General features: G+C 46.7%; 1 protein-coding gene across 3 annotated transcripts in view; it reads left to right on the top strand.

Annotated features, from left to right (window-relative positions):
* TMEM40 (transmembrane protein 40) overlaps window positions 1-13113 on the top strand; it is a 26551-nt gene extending 13438 nt beyond the window's left edge. For 2 of the 3 annotated variants that reach the window (XM_017501433.2, XM_017501434.2), the window contains 8 exons: window positions 5443-5496; window positions 9081-9116; window positions 9497-9529; window positions 9916-9963; window positions 10824-10895; window positions 11001-11075; window positions 12097-12159; window positions 12955-13113. In XM_017501433.2, coding sequence (XP_017356922.1) covers window positions 5443-5496; window positions 9081-9116; window positions 9497-9529; window positions 9916-9963; window positions 10824-10895; window positions 11001-11075; window positions 12097-12159; window positions 12955-12974 — 401 coding nt within the window. In that variant the 3' untranslated portion in view covers window positions 12975-13113. The remainder of the gene's footprint in view (window positions 1-5442; window positions 5497-9080; window positions 9117-9496; window positions 9530-9915; window positions 9964-10823; window positions 10896-11000; window positions 11076-12096; window positions 12160-12954) is intronic. The other variant, XM_037728823.1, reaches the window with a different exon arrangement.
* The last annotated feature ends 420 nt before the right edge of the window (window positions 13114-13533 follow it).

Raw genomic sequence — 13533 nt, forward strand, 5'->3', positions numbered from 1 at the left:
TTTTTTACAGAGTCTTGCCCTGTCACCCAGGCTGAAGTACAGTGGGGCGATCTCAGTTCATTGCAACCTCTGCCTCCTGGGCTCAAGTGATTCTCCTGCCTCAGCCTCCCAATTAGCTGGGATTATAGGCACCTGCCATCACACCTGACTAATTTTTGTATTTTTAGTGGAGACAGGGTTGCTCCATGTGGGCCAGGCTGGTCTTGAACTCCTGACCTCAGGTGATCTGCCTGCCTTGGCCTCCCAAAGTGCTGGAATTGCAGGCACGAGCCACCGTGCCTGACTTCCAATAGCTTCTTGATTACAAATAACCACATTATTCTCCAAGAAACAGTAGAATGTTCTTTCATTCTTTCATTTGTATTTTTTAAATTCAAAATGTAAGGCTGAAGTTATAAGAGTAGAAGCAGTCACATTTATTGAGTGCTTACTCTGTGCTGGGAACTGTTCTAAGCATTTGCCTATAAAAACTCAGTTCTCACAGCAACCCATAAAGGAAGATACTATATTATTTCCATTTTGCAGGTAAGAAAACTGAGGCACAGAGAGGCCAACTGACCTGCTGTAAGAGAGCTTAGTAGCCAACATGGCAGGTCTTTGTGGGATCTGGGAGGCTAACCCTCCTCAGCCAGAGCTCCTGCACTATGATCTATTTTATGCCGTGGGCTTAAGATTTTATTTGATGAAAGTTTCCCTGGGCTGGAAGGGAAAAGAAAAAAAAAAAAAACTCTGGTCTTAGGTCCTCATGTTGCAAATGCTGAGACTGAGGCCCAAAGCCACAGAATCAATGATCATTTCAGCAGAGGCAGGAGAGTGGTCAGTGGCCCCGTGGGTCTGTTTGTAGCCAGTCTCCTCATGGCACTGGAAAGGAAGCCACCTACCCATTTAAAAACAAAAAACGAGAAAACACACAAGCCTACCAAATACCAGGTTTGGCTCTGGAAGAAGGGCTTCCAGGTGCAGGGGAGAGGGCTGCTGCCTGTCCCTTTGTTCCTTCTCCCTGGGCAGGAAGGAGTGTTCTGTCCCCTGGTTCTGATTGTCCCTCAAGGAGTGCTGCTCCTCCCAAAATGTCCTCCATGTGACCATAATCCCTGGCACCCAGGCGCCCTGGAGTATCCACCTCACACGTGGGACCAGCTGAAATTGGCCAAATGGAACACTGCCAGAACATGACTACCTGTTTTTCAGGCCTGGACAGTGACCCGTTACCCTAGGGCCCCACGCCTGGGTGCCTCACTGCAGCCCTGCCGTCCTCACACGCAGGACCCTCGCTCATAGTCACACCCAGCGTCTCTCTCCCACATAACCTGTTGTAATCCAGTTATTTTTAGATAAAGTTTTGTTTTCAACTATAGAAGATTACACATAGGCACATTGTGGAAAATATAGAGCATACAGGGAAAAGAAATAGGAGAAAATAAATCACCTTTTGCTCTCTTACCCAGAAATAACCACCCAAAACATAATAATGTATTCCTTACATTTGTTTAACAAATATTTACGGAGCACCAAGTATGTGCCAGTCTTTGTGGTAGGTACTAGGGACAATAGCAATGAACAGTCTTTCTGCCACAGCTAATTTTTTTTTTTTTTTAATTTATAAAGAAAAGAGGCCAGGCACAGTGGCTTACTCCTGCAAACCCAGCACTTTGGGAGGCCAAGGTGGGCAGATCACCTGAGGTCAGGAGTTCAAGACCAGCTTGGCCAACATGGCGAAACTCCATCTTTACTAAAAATACAAAAAGTAGTCAGGTGGGTGGCAGGCACCCATAATCCCAGCTACTCGGAGGCTGAGGTAGGAGAATAGCTTAAGCCTGGGGAGGCAGAGGTTGCAATGAGCCAAGATCATGCCACTGCACTCCAGCCTGGGTCACAGAGTGAGACTCTGTTTCAAAAAACAAAAAAGAAAATAAAAGAGATGTATTTAGCTCACAGTTCTGCAGGCTGGGTAATTTTTTAAAATAACTGAATTAGAGAACATATACAAAAATGGTCTTCATTTTAAACAGCATATATTCCATAATACCTTTTATAAAAATATTTGTGTTAGGCTGGGCACAGTAGCTCATGCCTGTAATTCCAGCACCTTGGGAAGTCAAGGCTGATGGATCACTTGAGTCCAGGAGTTCAAGACCAGCCTGGGCAACATGGCAAAACCCCATCTCTACTAAAATACAAAAAATCAACTGGGTGTGGTGGCACACACCCGTAATCCCTGCTACTCAGTAGGCTGGGGCGTGAGGATCTCTTGAGCCCAGGAGGTCACAGCTACAGTGAGCCCTGATTGTACCACTGTACTCCAGCCTGGGTGACAGAGTGAGACCCTGCCTCCGAAAAAAATTGTGTTATGAATATATAACAGAGAAAGCTAAAACAATTGTTCATTCACATGTTGATGGCAGTTGTCTCTAGCTGATAAAATTTGGAGTAATTGCTGGGTGCGGTGGCACATACCTGTAATTCCAGCACTTTGGGAGGCCGAGGCAGGTGGATCACCTGAGGTCAAGAGTTCACAACCAGCTTGACTAACATGGCGAAACACCAACTCTATTAAATACAAAAAAAAATTAGTCAGACATGGTGGCGCATGCTTGTAATCTGAGCTACTTGGGAGGCTGAGACAGGAGAATCTCTTGTACCTGGGAGGCGGAGGTTGCAGTGAGCCAAGTCTGCACTATTGCACTCCAGCCTGGGCAACAAAAGTCAAACTTCGTCTCAGAAAAAAAAAAATTGGAGTAATTTTTATTTTATTTTCTGTATTTCTTTATTTTTTAACATGCATTATCTTTTTAGCAATAAATTATTTTTTGTACTCATGAATATTTGTAAAATATAGAAAAGAAAAAAATGGAAGTCACCCAAAATCTTCCCTCCTGAGATAAACACCACTATTGTTATTTTGTTGAGCTTCCTAATCCCTCTTCCTACATATCCAGTTGAGATCACAGATGCACTAATGTTTAAGCACAATTAATCTGGTTTCCTGGAATTTAAAAAATTTACCCATGACTGACCAGGAGGTCCCCACGGTCCTGTTTGGGGATGAAGGAGTCCTTTGGACCTGGAGACAGAAACTCCTAGACCTGAATTCTTGGAATGCTGACTGGCCAAAGAGCGCAAATGATAACTATTTTTCAAGTCTTGATCAAGCTCCTGTTCCCAGCTGGACATCCTTGCAGGGTGGAAAACCCAGGTCATGTCCTTCAGGAGATGAAATGGTTGGAGTGGAGCACATCACAAGGTCTCTGGCCCTCATGTCCACTGAGTCAAGGACAGACAGCTGGTGCTACAGAAATCCCAGGGTGGAAAGGCAAGACCAGTCTGAGCTGAGGCAGTTGGCAAAGGCTTTCTACAGGAGGTGTGACATCAGCTTAGGCTTCTCAATAAGATGGACAAACAGGAAGGATATTCCAGGGGGGTGGGAGACACAGCAAACACCCAAAGCCAGTGTGATGGGTGGGGAAAGAGAGATGACACAGCCCCTGCACTTGGCGGGATGGAAGCCATCTCAGTACCATGATGCCTCATGGGACCTTGTCTTATCTTCACGGATGTCTTATGAAGTAGGCAAGGCAGCAGCAGAAATATCGTGTAGACACAAAATTAACAGAAATATTAGAGGATTTGTCCAAAGTCACACAGAAAGTGAGTGGTGGGTCTTCTACCTCCAGCCCCCAAATCAGAGTTCCTCCCACCAAACCACACTCTTCGCACAAAGTAAATTCTGAGAATGGCCACGAGAATGAATGCATTCCCAGCTCAGACCAGGCTGAGCTTCTCCTGCAGCTTGTGTTTGTTCCCTGCAGACAGCAGTGATGAGGACCAGCACCCCAGAGCACATGGAAAACGTCGACGGAGCCGGGGGGCTGGACACCCCCATGGGAACAGCTCACCCGGTAGGCAATAGGCCTTACCATTTTTCTTTTGCCCACTCACTCACTGTTGAGTTTCTCAGTGGGACTGAGCCTGCCTGTGTGAAGATGTTCTTCACAGCATTGTTTATGGCAGGATAAATTAGGAAGTAGCCTGACAGCAGCAGACTAGATAAAGGATGCTACACTCTGTCCTGGTGACAGCCCTGCTCTTCATCTATCGCTGAAGTGAAAAAGAAAGACACCAAATCATAGAATTAATTCCATCTCATATATGCTTTATAAAAATTCAGACATATATGGTTATAATCAAGAGTGAAAGGGAAAATGCCAAAATGTTAATAGTGGTTATCTCAGGGTAGTGGAATTGCAAGTGATTTTTATTTTCTCTTTTTTGAACTGTCCTATACTATAAATAATTTACAATGAGCATATTTCATTTTATTTTATTTTATTTTATTTTATTTTATTTTATTTTATTTTATTGAAACAGAGTTTTGCTCTTGTTGCCCAGACTGGTGTGCAATGGCACGATCTTGGCTCACCATAACCTCCACCTCCCAGGTTCAAGCCATTCTCCTGCCTTAGCCTCCCGAATACCTGGGATTACAGGCATGTGCCACCACACCTGGCTAATTTTGTATTTTTAGTAGAGACGGGGTTTCTCCATGTTGGTCAGGCTGATCTTGACCTCAGGTGATCCACCTGCCTCAGGCTCCCAAAGTGCTGGGATTATAGGCATGAGCCACCTCGCCCGGCCGAGCATGTTCTATTTTTACGACCAGAAGGAAATAATTTTTGCAAAAGAAGACGAATTTCGTAGGAAGGAGAGAACACACGGAAAAAGGCTGCATTGCCTAGTACAGAAACTGGCACACAGAAGGTGTTTAATAAATGCTGCCCATAAGGCTAGAGATGAGCTCCAGGTTCTATTTCTCTGGGTTCTATTTCATAAACAAGATTAGAAATGCAGGCTTTGGCAATAGACCTGGTGGTGTTGCCACTTACTGGCTATGTGACTTCGGGAAAATAATTTAACTTTTTTTTTTTTTTTTAAATAAAAAGACAGGGTTTCACCATGTTGGTCAGGCTGGTCTTGAACTCCCAACCTCATGTGATCCACATGCCTTGGCCTCCAAAGTGCTTGGATTATAGGAATAATTTAACTTTTTGAGCCTCAGTGTCCTCATCTGTATAATGGGTGGAGTAAGTACTGATATCTTCTTCATAGGGTGTCCGTGAGGAACAAATGAAGTATTAAATATAAGTCACCTTGAACAGTGTTGGTGCGTGCTAGCACCCAATAGATACCTTCTATTAACCTTGAGCAAGGTCCGGGTCCTCTCAGGTCTTGAGTGCTTTCTGAATGTAGTCACCTCTGGAAGTTCTGAGGGCATCAGAGAGTGCAAAGGAAAGGTACTTGTGCTGCCTTGCCTCTTGAAGACCACCCCCCACCTCACCTCCAGCACAAGGACTGTGGTACTTCTTAAGCTTCAAAGTCATGGGAGATGGAAGAGGACTGGGTCACTGTGTTTGGGGAGTGCTGATTAAGGGGTTTGTCTCCATCCAGGTCCTGGCCGTGGGGAGCCTGACATTTTGACGAATGAGCTTCAACTCTATGGAGGTAATCAGATGCCCAGTGGCTTTGGAGAAAACAGATGAAGGAAAGGAGGGCTTTGCTGGGCAGAAACAAGGTCATGAGGATGTTCCATGAGCTGAAAAGTCCCAGGCAAACACAGGGGATGTGGCGAGTTGGGTGGTTATAACAGTGGCAGGTGGGGGTGTGGGTACTTTTTGCCATGAGACTGTCTTGAGGAAATCCTGCATTTCCTTCTGAGCTATAACCTTGACTTATGGGGTGACCGTGAAGAGTCACCCACCTTTCTGGGCCTCAGCTCCTCAACCAGCAGAATGGGACATGCTTGGTACCCCCTCTCTTGGAATACTGGGCTGTTTCAACATACAAGGAAAAATTAAGGATCTGATCTCCACAATACCTATTTTACAGTATAATTATTTCCAACACCCTGATTACTACAATGAGGAGGCATCAACATGGCACTTTGGTTGGTAGCACTAGGGTGAAATAGAACTTGTAGAATTAACTCTTTTGCCAAAGAACATGACAAATGCACACTATCAGATAAGAAAGCCTTTATATCTGTGTTTAATCCAATGTTTCCAAAATCTACATAGTCTCCTAATGCCGGGTCATAACCTAAGTAAAACTGGAAAACACTTACGTATATGCTAAAGAAGAGACTTCATTTGTTGTGTATCAAATACAACCAATGACTGCCTCTGGGTAAGCGGTATTGTGGGTATTTTTAAATTTTTTTAGCGACAGAGTCTCTCTCTGTTGTTCAGGCTACAGTGCAGTGGCGTGATCATGACTCACTGTAGCCTCAGCCTCCTGGGCTCAGGTGATCCTGCCACCTCAATCTCCCAGGTAGCTCGGACTATAGGTGTGTGCCCCCACATCCGGCTAGTTTTTTGTAGTTTTTAACAGAGACAAGGTTTTGCCATGTTACCCAGGCTGGTCTTGAACTACTGAGCTCAAGTGATCCTCCTACCTTGGCTTCCCAAAGTGCTAGAATTACAGGTGTGAGTCACTGCACCTGGTCCTTCCTTTCTTTCTCCTTCCTTCCTTTTCTTTCTCTCTTTCCTCTCTTTCTTTCTTTTTTGTTAAAAAAAAAAACAAGTATAACCTGGTTTAGAAAAGTTGTTCATCACTTAAGTAATTTAAGAAAGGCTCCACTGGGTACAAAATAAGATAAACTGTTAGGTTTATGCATATTGTAAAATATTTTTCTTATTACCTAATTCATATTCGCCATAGGAAATGTAGATACTGTCACTTATTCACGAATGACTTCTTTTCCCCAGACATTGGAGATGCTTAGTAAACTGCACTGCTTGAGTCTCATTTCATGTTGTCCTTGGTGTGTTCTCTGCATCTCCGTATCGGCCCCTCTGGTCCCTTTGCAGATGGTGTTCAGTGTGCTGAGTGCCTATTGTCACATGCTAAGTGCCCCTTGTGGTGTTTGTGTCCTAGGGCTGCCCTGAGGGACAGGAAATGTACAGAAGTTGGGGCCTGATGGTGGGAAGATCATGGAAGTGCCTGTCTGCCCTTGAGGGGAAGAAGATGAGAGGCTAGGAACAAGGTCACCAGGGAACTAGAACAGCCACCAAAAACCACATGGTGAATGGTGTGGGAAGGACACTCAGGACTGGATTAATGCAGAGATGGCAGCTCAGGTCTTTAGGGCTCAACTCACCCTCAGCAGCCCAGACAAATGGCTCAACAATCAGGCTGGGAGCCATGGATCCAGGTGTGCAAGCCAGCTTGGCTCCCACATGCTCTGAGCCTGGTAGGTCTGGGAGCCACCAAGATGGCATGAGCTTGGAGTTGCCTGTCTAGTCCAGAGTTCTATGGGTAAAAGGCAGCAGGTATCATCACCTGCATCTGGATAGCCTGGAGCAGGTACATGCAAATGGGTGGCCCAGGTGGGCACATGCTTTTTATCTGGCTCACAGAATTTTTTTTTTTTTTTGGCAGAGTGGGGAGATTTGTTTTTTATTTTTTATTTGTTTTTTATTTTTTGTGTTTTGAAATGAGGTCTCACTCTGTCACTCAGGCTGGAGTATAATGGTGCCATCTCGGCTTGCTACAACCTCCACTGCCCGGGCTCAAGTGATTCTCCTGCCTTAGTCTCCTGAGAAGCTGGGACTACCGGCATGTGCCATCATACACAGCTAATATTTATATTTTTGGTAGAGACAGGGTTTTACCATGTTTCCCAGGCTGGTCTCAAACTCTTGGACTCAAGTGATCTACCCACCTCGGCGTCCTAAAGTGCTGGGATTACAAGCGTGAGCCACTGCACCTGGCCCACACAGAATGCTTTTTTAAAATGATGATTGTGTGGCTGCGCACGGTGGCTCACGCTTGTAATCCCAGCACTTTGGAAGGCTGAGACAGGCAGATCATGAGGTTGGGAGTTCGAGACCAGCCTGGCCAACATGGCAAAACCCTGTCTCTACTAAAAATACAAAAATTAGCTGGGTGTTGTGGCACACATCTGTAATCCCAGCTACTTAGGAGTCTGAGGCAGGAGAATCACTTGAACCAGGGAGGTGGAGGTTACAGTGAGCTGAGATCACACCACTACACTCCAGCCTGGGCAACAGAGTAAGACTGTGTCTCCAATGAATAAATAAGTAAATAAATAAAATGATGATTGTGAGAGTCAGACACGGTGGCTCACACCTGTAATCCCAGCTACTTGGGAGGCTGAGGCAGGAAGATCACTTGAGCACAAGAGTTTGAGACTGCAGTGAGTCATGATTGCACCACTGACTGCAACCTGGGTGACAGGGAGAGAAACCATCTCTAAATAAATAAATTTTTAAAATAAAATTATGAATGTGCATATATTTCATCAATTCTATACCACATTTTTTTCACATTTGAATATTTCTGAAATCAAGATGCATCTCTTATTTTTATTTTTATTTTTTTATTTATTTATTTATTTTAAAAAGACAGGGTTTCACCATGTTGGTCAGGCTGGTCTTGAACTCCTGACCTCAGGTGATCCACCCACCTTGGCCTCCAAAGTGTTTGGATTACAGGCATGAACCACTGCACCTGGCCCAAGATGCATCTTAAAAATCACTGGCAGAGCTAAGCACCATAGCTCACGACTATAATCCCAGCACTTTGGGAGGCCAAGGTGGGCGGATTGCTTGAGCCCAGGAGTTCAAGACCAGGTGGGGCAACATAGCAAGACCCTATTTCTATTAAAAAAAAAATCACTGGCAACTTACTTATACCTGGCAGGGATTTTTCTTATATAGTAGCACATAAAATAATGTCATGTGTCACAGCAATGGCATTTTCATTCATGGAATACAAGAGTTGTCAAACTTTATTACACTCAGGAAGTTTATCTGAAAACCTGGCTTTTCAGGGGTAATTGACAGACCTGTAAGAGTGGGCAGGCGTTCCTACTGCAGCTTTCCGGGGCTGGTGGGTGGCGGTTGCCCCTTTAGTTGGAAAAGGAACCTTCCAGCCAGCTCCATTCCCCACCTGGCCCACTCCAGATTAAGTGAAAAGTCTCCGAACAGAATCCACCTTCCTTGAAGTATGACTTCTCCCACCCCAGAGATCATGGGTTTATGATCACTGATTTCCTTTCTGCGCAGATGCTCCGGGAGAGGTGGTACCCGCTGGGGAATCAGGTGAGTGTCCAGTTAGGGGAGAGAGGTCTTTGGAGCTCATGTTGAGCCGGGTCTAGGTATCAAGTCTCCCCCAAGAAAGCCAGCTCCTGTTGGGGTACCTGGCTGTGAGCAACAGGAGCCCAAGGTCCACTGAGCGTAGGCTCATCAAGCAGCCTGGGCAAGCTGCGTCATGAAGCAGGGAGCCTGGGGAGCCTGGAAAGGTGTCCCAGCAAGACGCAAGGAGATTACAACCAGTCATCAATAGAGAGAAGGATCCCTTGGGGACTGCAGAATTCCATGGGGATATATTTTTAGGTCACCTATAGCCTTTCCCAGAGTAGAGGTACCTGTTAAGTACTCCAAGCTGGGTTGGGCACTAATGTTGAGTTTCTTGTTTCCAGGACTCCGAAGGAGAAGCTCTGACCCACCAAATGGTAAATATACAAGCCCAAATAGCAGAGCCAGAGCGGGTCTGGATTCCAGATGATGGGTTGGGACCTCGGACAGCCTGAGAGGGTGGGTTATTCCCAGCAGGAATGCTGTCGCCAGCCAATGTCACTATGATTCAGGAGGGGGATCTCCAGTGCAGGGGAAATGGAATGGAAGGCAGACTCAGGCCTGAGGAAGGAGGAGGGGGTCAGTGGGCGTTCCATGGACAGCACCCCCATCATCATGGTTTGGCTTGACGGGTCCTGCAGTGAGTGCCCTCTGACTCAGGAATAAATACCCAGGATATTAATTCTCAATGAAGCAGGGAAGAGGAAATCCCACCTGCCATCCTGCATCAAAGTTAAACACTCGTCTCTTTCTTGTTCCTAAGGAGAAGTGGAGGCCTCTCAGTTAAGAAGACTGAATATAAAGAAAGATGGTAAGGAACTTGGTGTTGCATAGCTGCTTTTTCCTGTCTGGCTAGATTTCCAGGGGTGAAATGTGGCTGGTGGCCTAGCACAGCAGTAATCATAGCCCACCTCTGTCGTGTGCCCTGCAGTTTACACATCACTCAGCTCAGAATCACCTCCAGAGGGTGGGACAATCATTCTCATTTTTCAGATATGAAAACTGAGGTTCAGGTTTGGGGAGTGGCCTTACATCTTGTGAGTGGCGTGGCCTGAGCCTGAGGCCTGGTCCTCTGCTCTTTCTTCTATGCACAGTCACTACGATGGTAAATGTCTTCCAGGCCTTGTGGCCAGGATGGGGAGCTCCAGGTCAGCTGAGCTCCTTTCTAGGAAAGGAGCAGTGAAAGCAAGGAGGGACCTCCCTGCTCCAGGCCTGGAATCCATGGGCACTTCCAGGAGGAAGTTGGGCGGGGTGGGGAAGGAAAGACTGGTATTTGACACAGAGACTTTTTGTAATTAAAAAACAGAAAAAAAAGGCGGGGGAGGGGCAAGGCATGGTGGCTCACAGCTGTAATCCCGATACTTTGGGAGGCTGAGATGAGAGGATTACTTGAGGCCAGGAGTTTGAGACCAGCCTGGGCAACATAGAGAGACCTTGTCTCTACTAAAAATTTAAAAACTTAGCTGGGTGTCATGGCATGCACCTGTAGGCCTCGCTACTTGTGAGGCTGAAGCAGGAGAATTGCTTCAGCTTAGGACTTCAAGGCTGCAATGAGCTGTGATCCCACAACTGCACTCCAACCCAGGGTGACAGAGCAAGACCTTGTCTCCCCTGCCAAAAAAAAAGAGAGGGAAAGCAGCAGATAGTGATTCCCCACCCCTGCCTTCACAGATGAGTTTTTCCATTTCGTCCTCCTGTGCTTTGCCATTGGGGCCTTGCTGGTGTGTTATCACTTCTATGCAGGTGAGGGGAGGAACCCTGGGGAATATGCAGGGGGGTGACATGGGGGGAGGGACAGGGGCATCATGACCTGGAGGGTGACCTTTCCCTCCCTCACTGCCCTTCCAGACTGGTTCATGTCCCTTGGGGTTGGCCTGCTCACCTTCGCCTCCCTGGAAACCATTGGCATCTACTTCGGACTAGGTAAGCCCCTCCCCAGCATACACACACACACACACACCACACACACACACACACCACACACACACACACCACACACACACACACACACACACACACACACACACAGAGTCTCTTGGAGAGGTGGTGGGTAGAAATATTCATTTTCATACTCATTCAAGTATGGACCAGAGAGTCACAATCTAGACTTTCCAAAAAAATTTTCCGGCTGGGCGCCGTGGCTCACACCTGTAATCCCAGCACTTTGGGAGGCCAAGGTGGGTGGATCACAAGGTCAGGAGATTAAGACCATCCTGGCTAACATGGTGAAACCTCGTCTCTACTAAAAGTATAAAATAAATTAGCTGGGCGTGGTGGCAGGCACCTGTAGTCCCAGCTACTCAGGCTGAGGCAGGACAATCACTTGAACCCAGGAGGTGGAGGTTGCAGTGAACCGAGATTGTATCATGCACTCCAGCCTGAACCAGAGTGAGACTACATCTCAAAAAAAAAAATTTTTTTTTCCTTATGCTTATGTTTCCTTCCTGACCACTTTCAAGGTCAATGTGAGGTCACTGGCAAAACCCTGTAGGAAAAATGGACAGTTCCATACAATGCAACAGTAACAGGGGCAAACAGGCTGGGCCCAGGGCACACATCTGTAATCCCAGCTAATCAGGAGATTGGGGCAAGAGGATCGCTTGAGCCCAGGAGTTCATCCAGCCCGAGCAAGATAGTAAGACTCTTCCTGTAAAATAAATATACAAAAGTGGCAAGCAAAATACAGCTAGCCAGATACTGAAAACAAGTTAGTTAATGGAGTTGGGAACTGAATTTGGCAAGTGAGCTTCCTGCCACTGTTCCTGCTGTTCACTGTTGTTGTTTTTAGTAATAAGAACTCTAGTGCCGTTATCTAAGCTTAAGCTGCTGCCTGGAATTCCACCATCAGAGCTTTGTTTGCGTGAGTTAGCCCTTGTCCAGTGGTGGCCAGGTACCCCTTGTGGGGGCACAAACTTAACTCACTTTTTTCTTTGCTTCTGAGCAGTGTACCGTATCCACAGCGTCCTGCAAGGCTTCATCCCCCTCTTCCAGAAGTTCAGGCTGACAGGTAACTTTTAAAGTTTTCCTGTGTTCACTCTTTTTCTCCCTAGCAGGGTCTTCATTTAGAAAGAGGCTTAGCATACAGGAAAAAACACAGCCTGGAGGCAAAGGACCCTGGTTTGAGTCCTACCTCTGCCAATTTACTAGTTCTGTGACTCTGGATGAGCCGTGTAGCCTCAGTTTCCTCCCTCTGTAAAATGGGTGTAATACTTTCCTGCTGCACAAGGGTGCAGTTTTCTTCAATGATGTTTCAGGGTGTTGTGAAGATCAAGTGGGGAATGGATGCAAAGGCCTGAAGTGTGAAACAGTAGAAAAATGAGAGGCGTCTGGTTAGTCTTCATTCTCTTATAGAACTTGGCACTTCCCCAAATGCGATCTTCTCCATGGCTGTACTTGCCTAATAGCAACTGGGAAGGTAGGCTTTAGCAATCTTACACTTGACCAATGGGAAACTGAGACTCAGAGAGGTGGAGTGACTCACCCACAGTCACACAGCTTGAGTGGCTTGGCTGGGTGAAAGCACATTGTCTTTGTTGACTGATAGCTCTGTGCCTACCTTATGCCTCTGAATGGAGATGCCAAGTGGCTGTGTGGCTGTGCTGGGAAATATCTGTCTCCTTTAATCCATGTAACGAAGAAAAATAAAAGTAGCTGCTATGACTGTGGGTCACTGAGACCCACGGCTTCTGGGGTGATTACATCATGCCAGCTGTGAGGGGTACTTGGGCATCTGAGGTGATGGTAGGGATGAAGCCTGACTGCTTTCAGAATCCCATCCCATCCTGTGGCCTTTGCCTTCCAGGATTCAGGAAGACTGACTGAGGCCACTGCCAGGTGGGCAGCAGAGGCAGGCCCCAGTGTGACCACCAATGTGATCCCTGAGCCCACAAGCACAGAGCAGCATTCTGAGAGATGTGCAGGAGGCCAAGCCAGACCAATAAAGAGAACACCTTTCCTTCCATGAAGTCTGAATGGTGGCACCAGCGCTGGCAGGGGCATCATTGGGCAGTACTGCTGTGCAACCCAGCTGCCAGGATGGAAGGCAGAGGGTGGGTGTGGGGCCTGAGCCTTCACAGTACCTGGACCAGCAGGAAGATTCTGGAAGGTCACTGGAGGAGACCCTGGGCTCTGCAAGCTGTGATCAATCTGTTTGGGCTCTTTTTTTTTTGAGACGGAGTCACCAGGCTGGGATGCAGTGGCATGATATTGGTTATTGGTTCACTGCAACCTCTGCCTCCTGGGTTCAAGTGATTCTCCTGCCTCAGCATCTTGAGGCTACAGGCATGCACCACCACGCCTGGCTAATTTTTGCATTTTTAGTAGAGATGGGGTTTCGCCATGTTGGCAGGATGATCTTGGTCTCTTGACCTCGTGATCCACC

The sequence above is a fragment of the Cebus imitator genome, unplaced genomic scaffold, assembly GCF_001604975.1.
Source record: "Cebus imitator isolate Cc_AM_T3 unplaced genomic scaffold, Cebus_imitator-1.0 Scaffold281, whole genome shotgun sequence".
NCBI lineage: Eukaryota > Metazoa > Chordata > Mammalia > Primates > Cebidae > Cebus > Cebus imitator.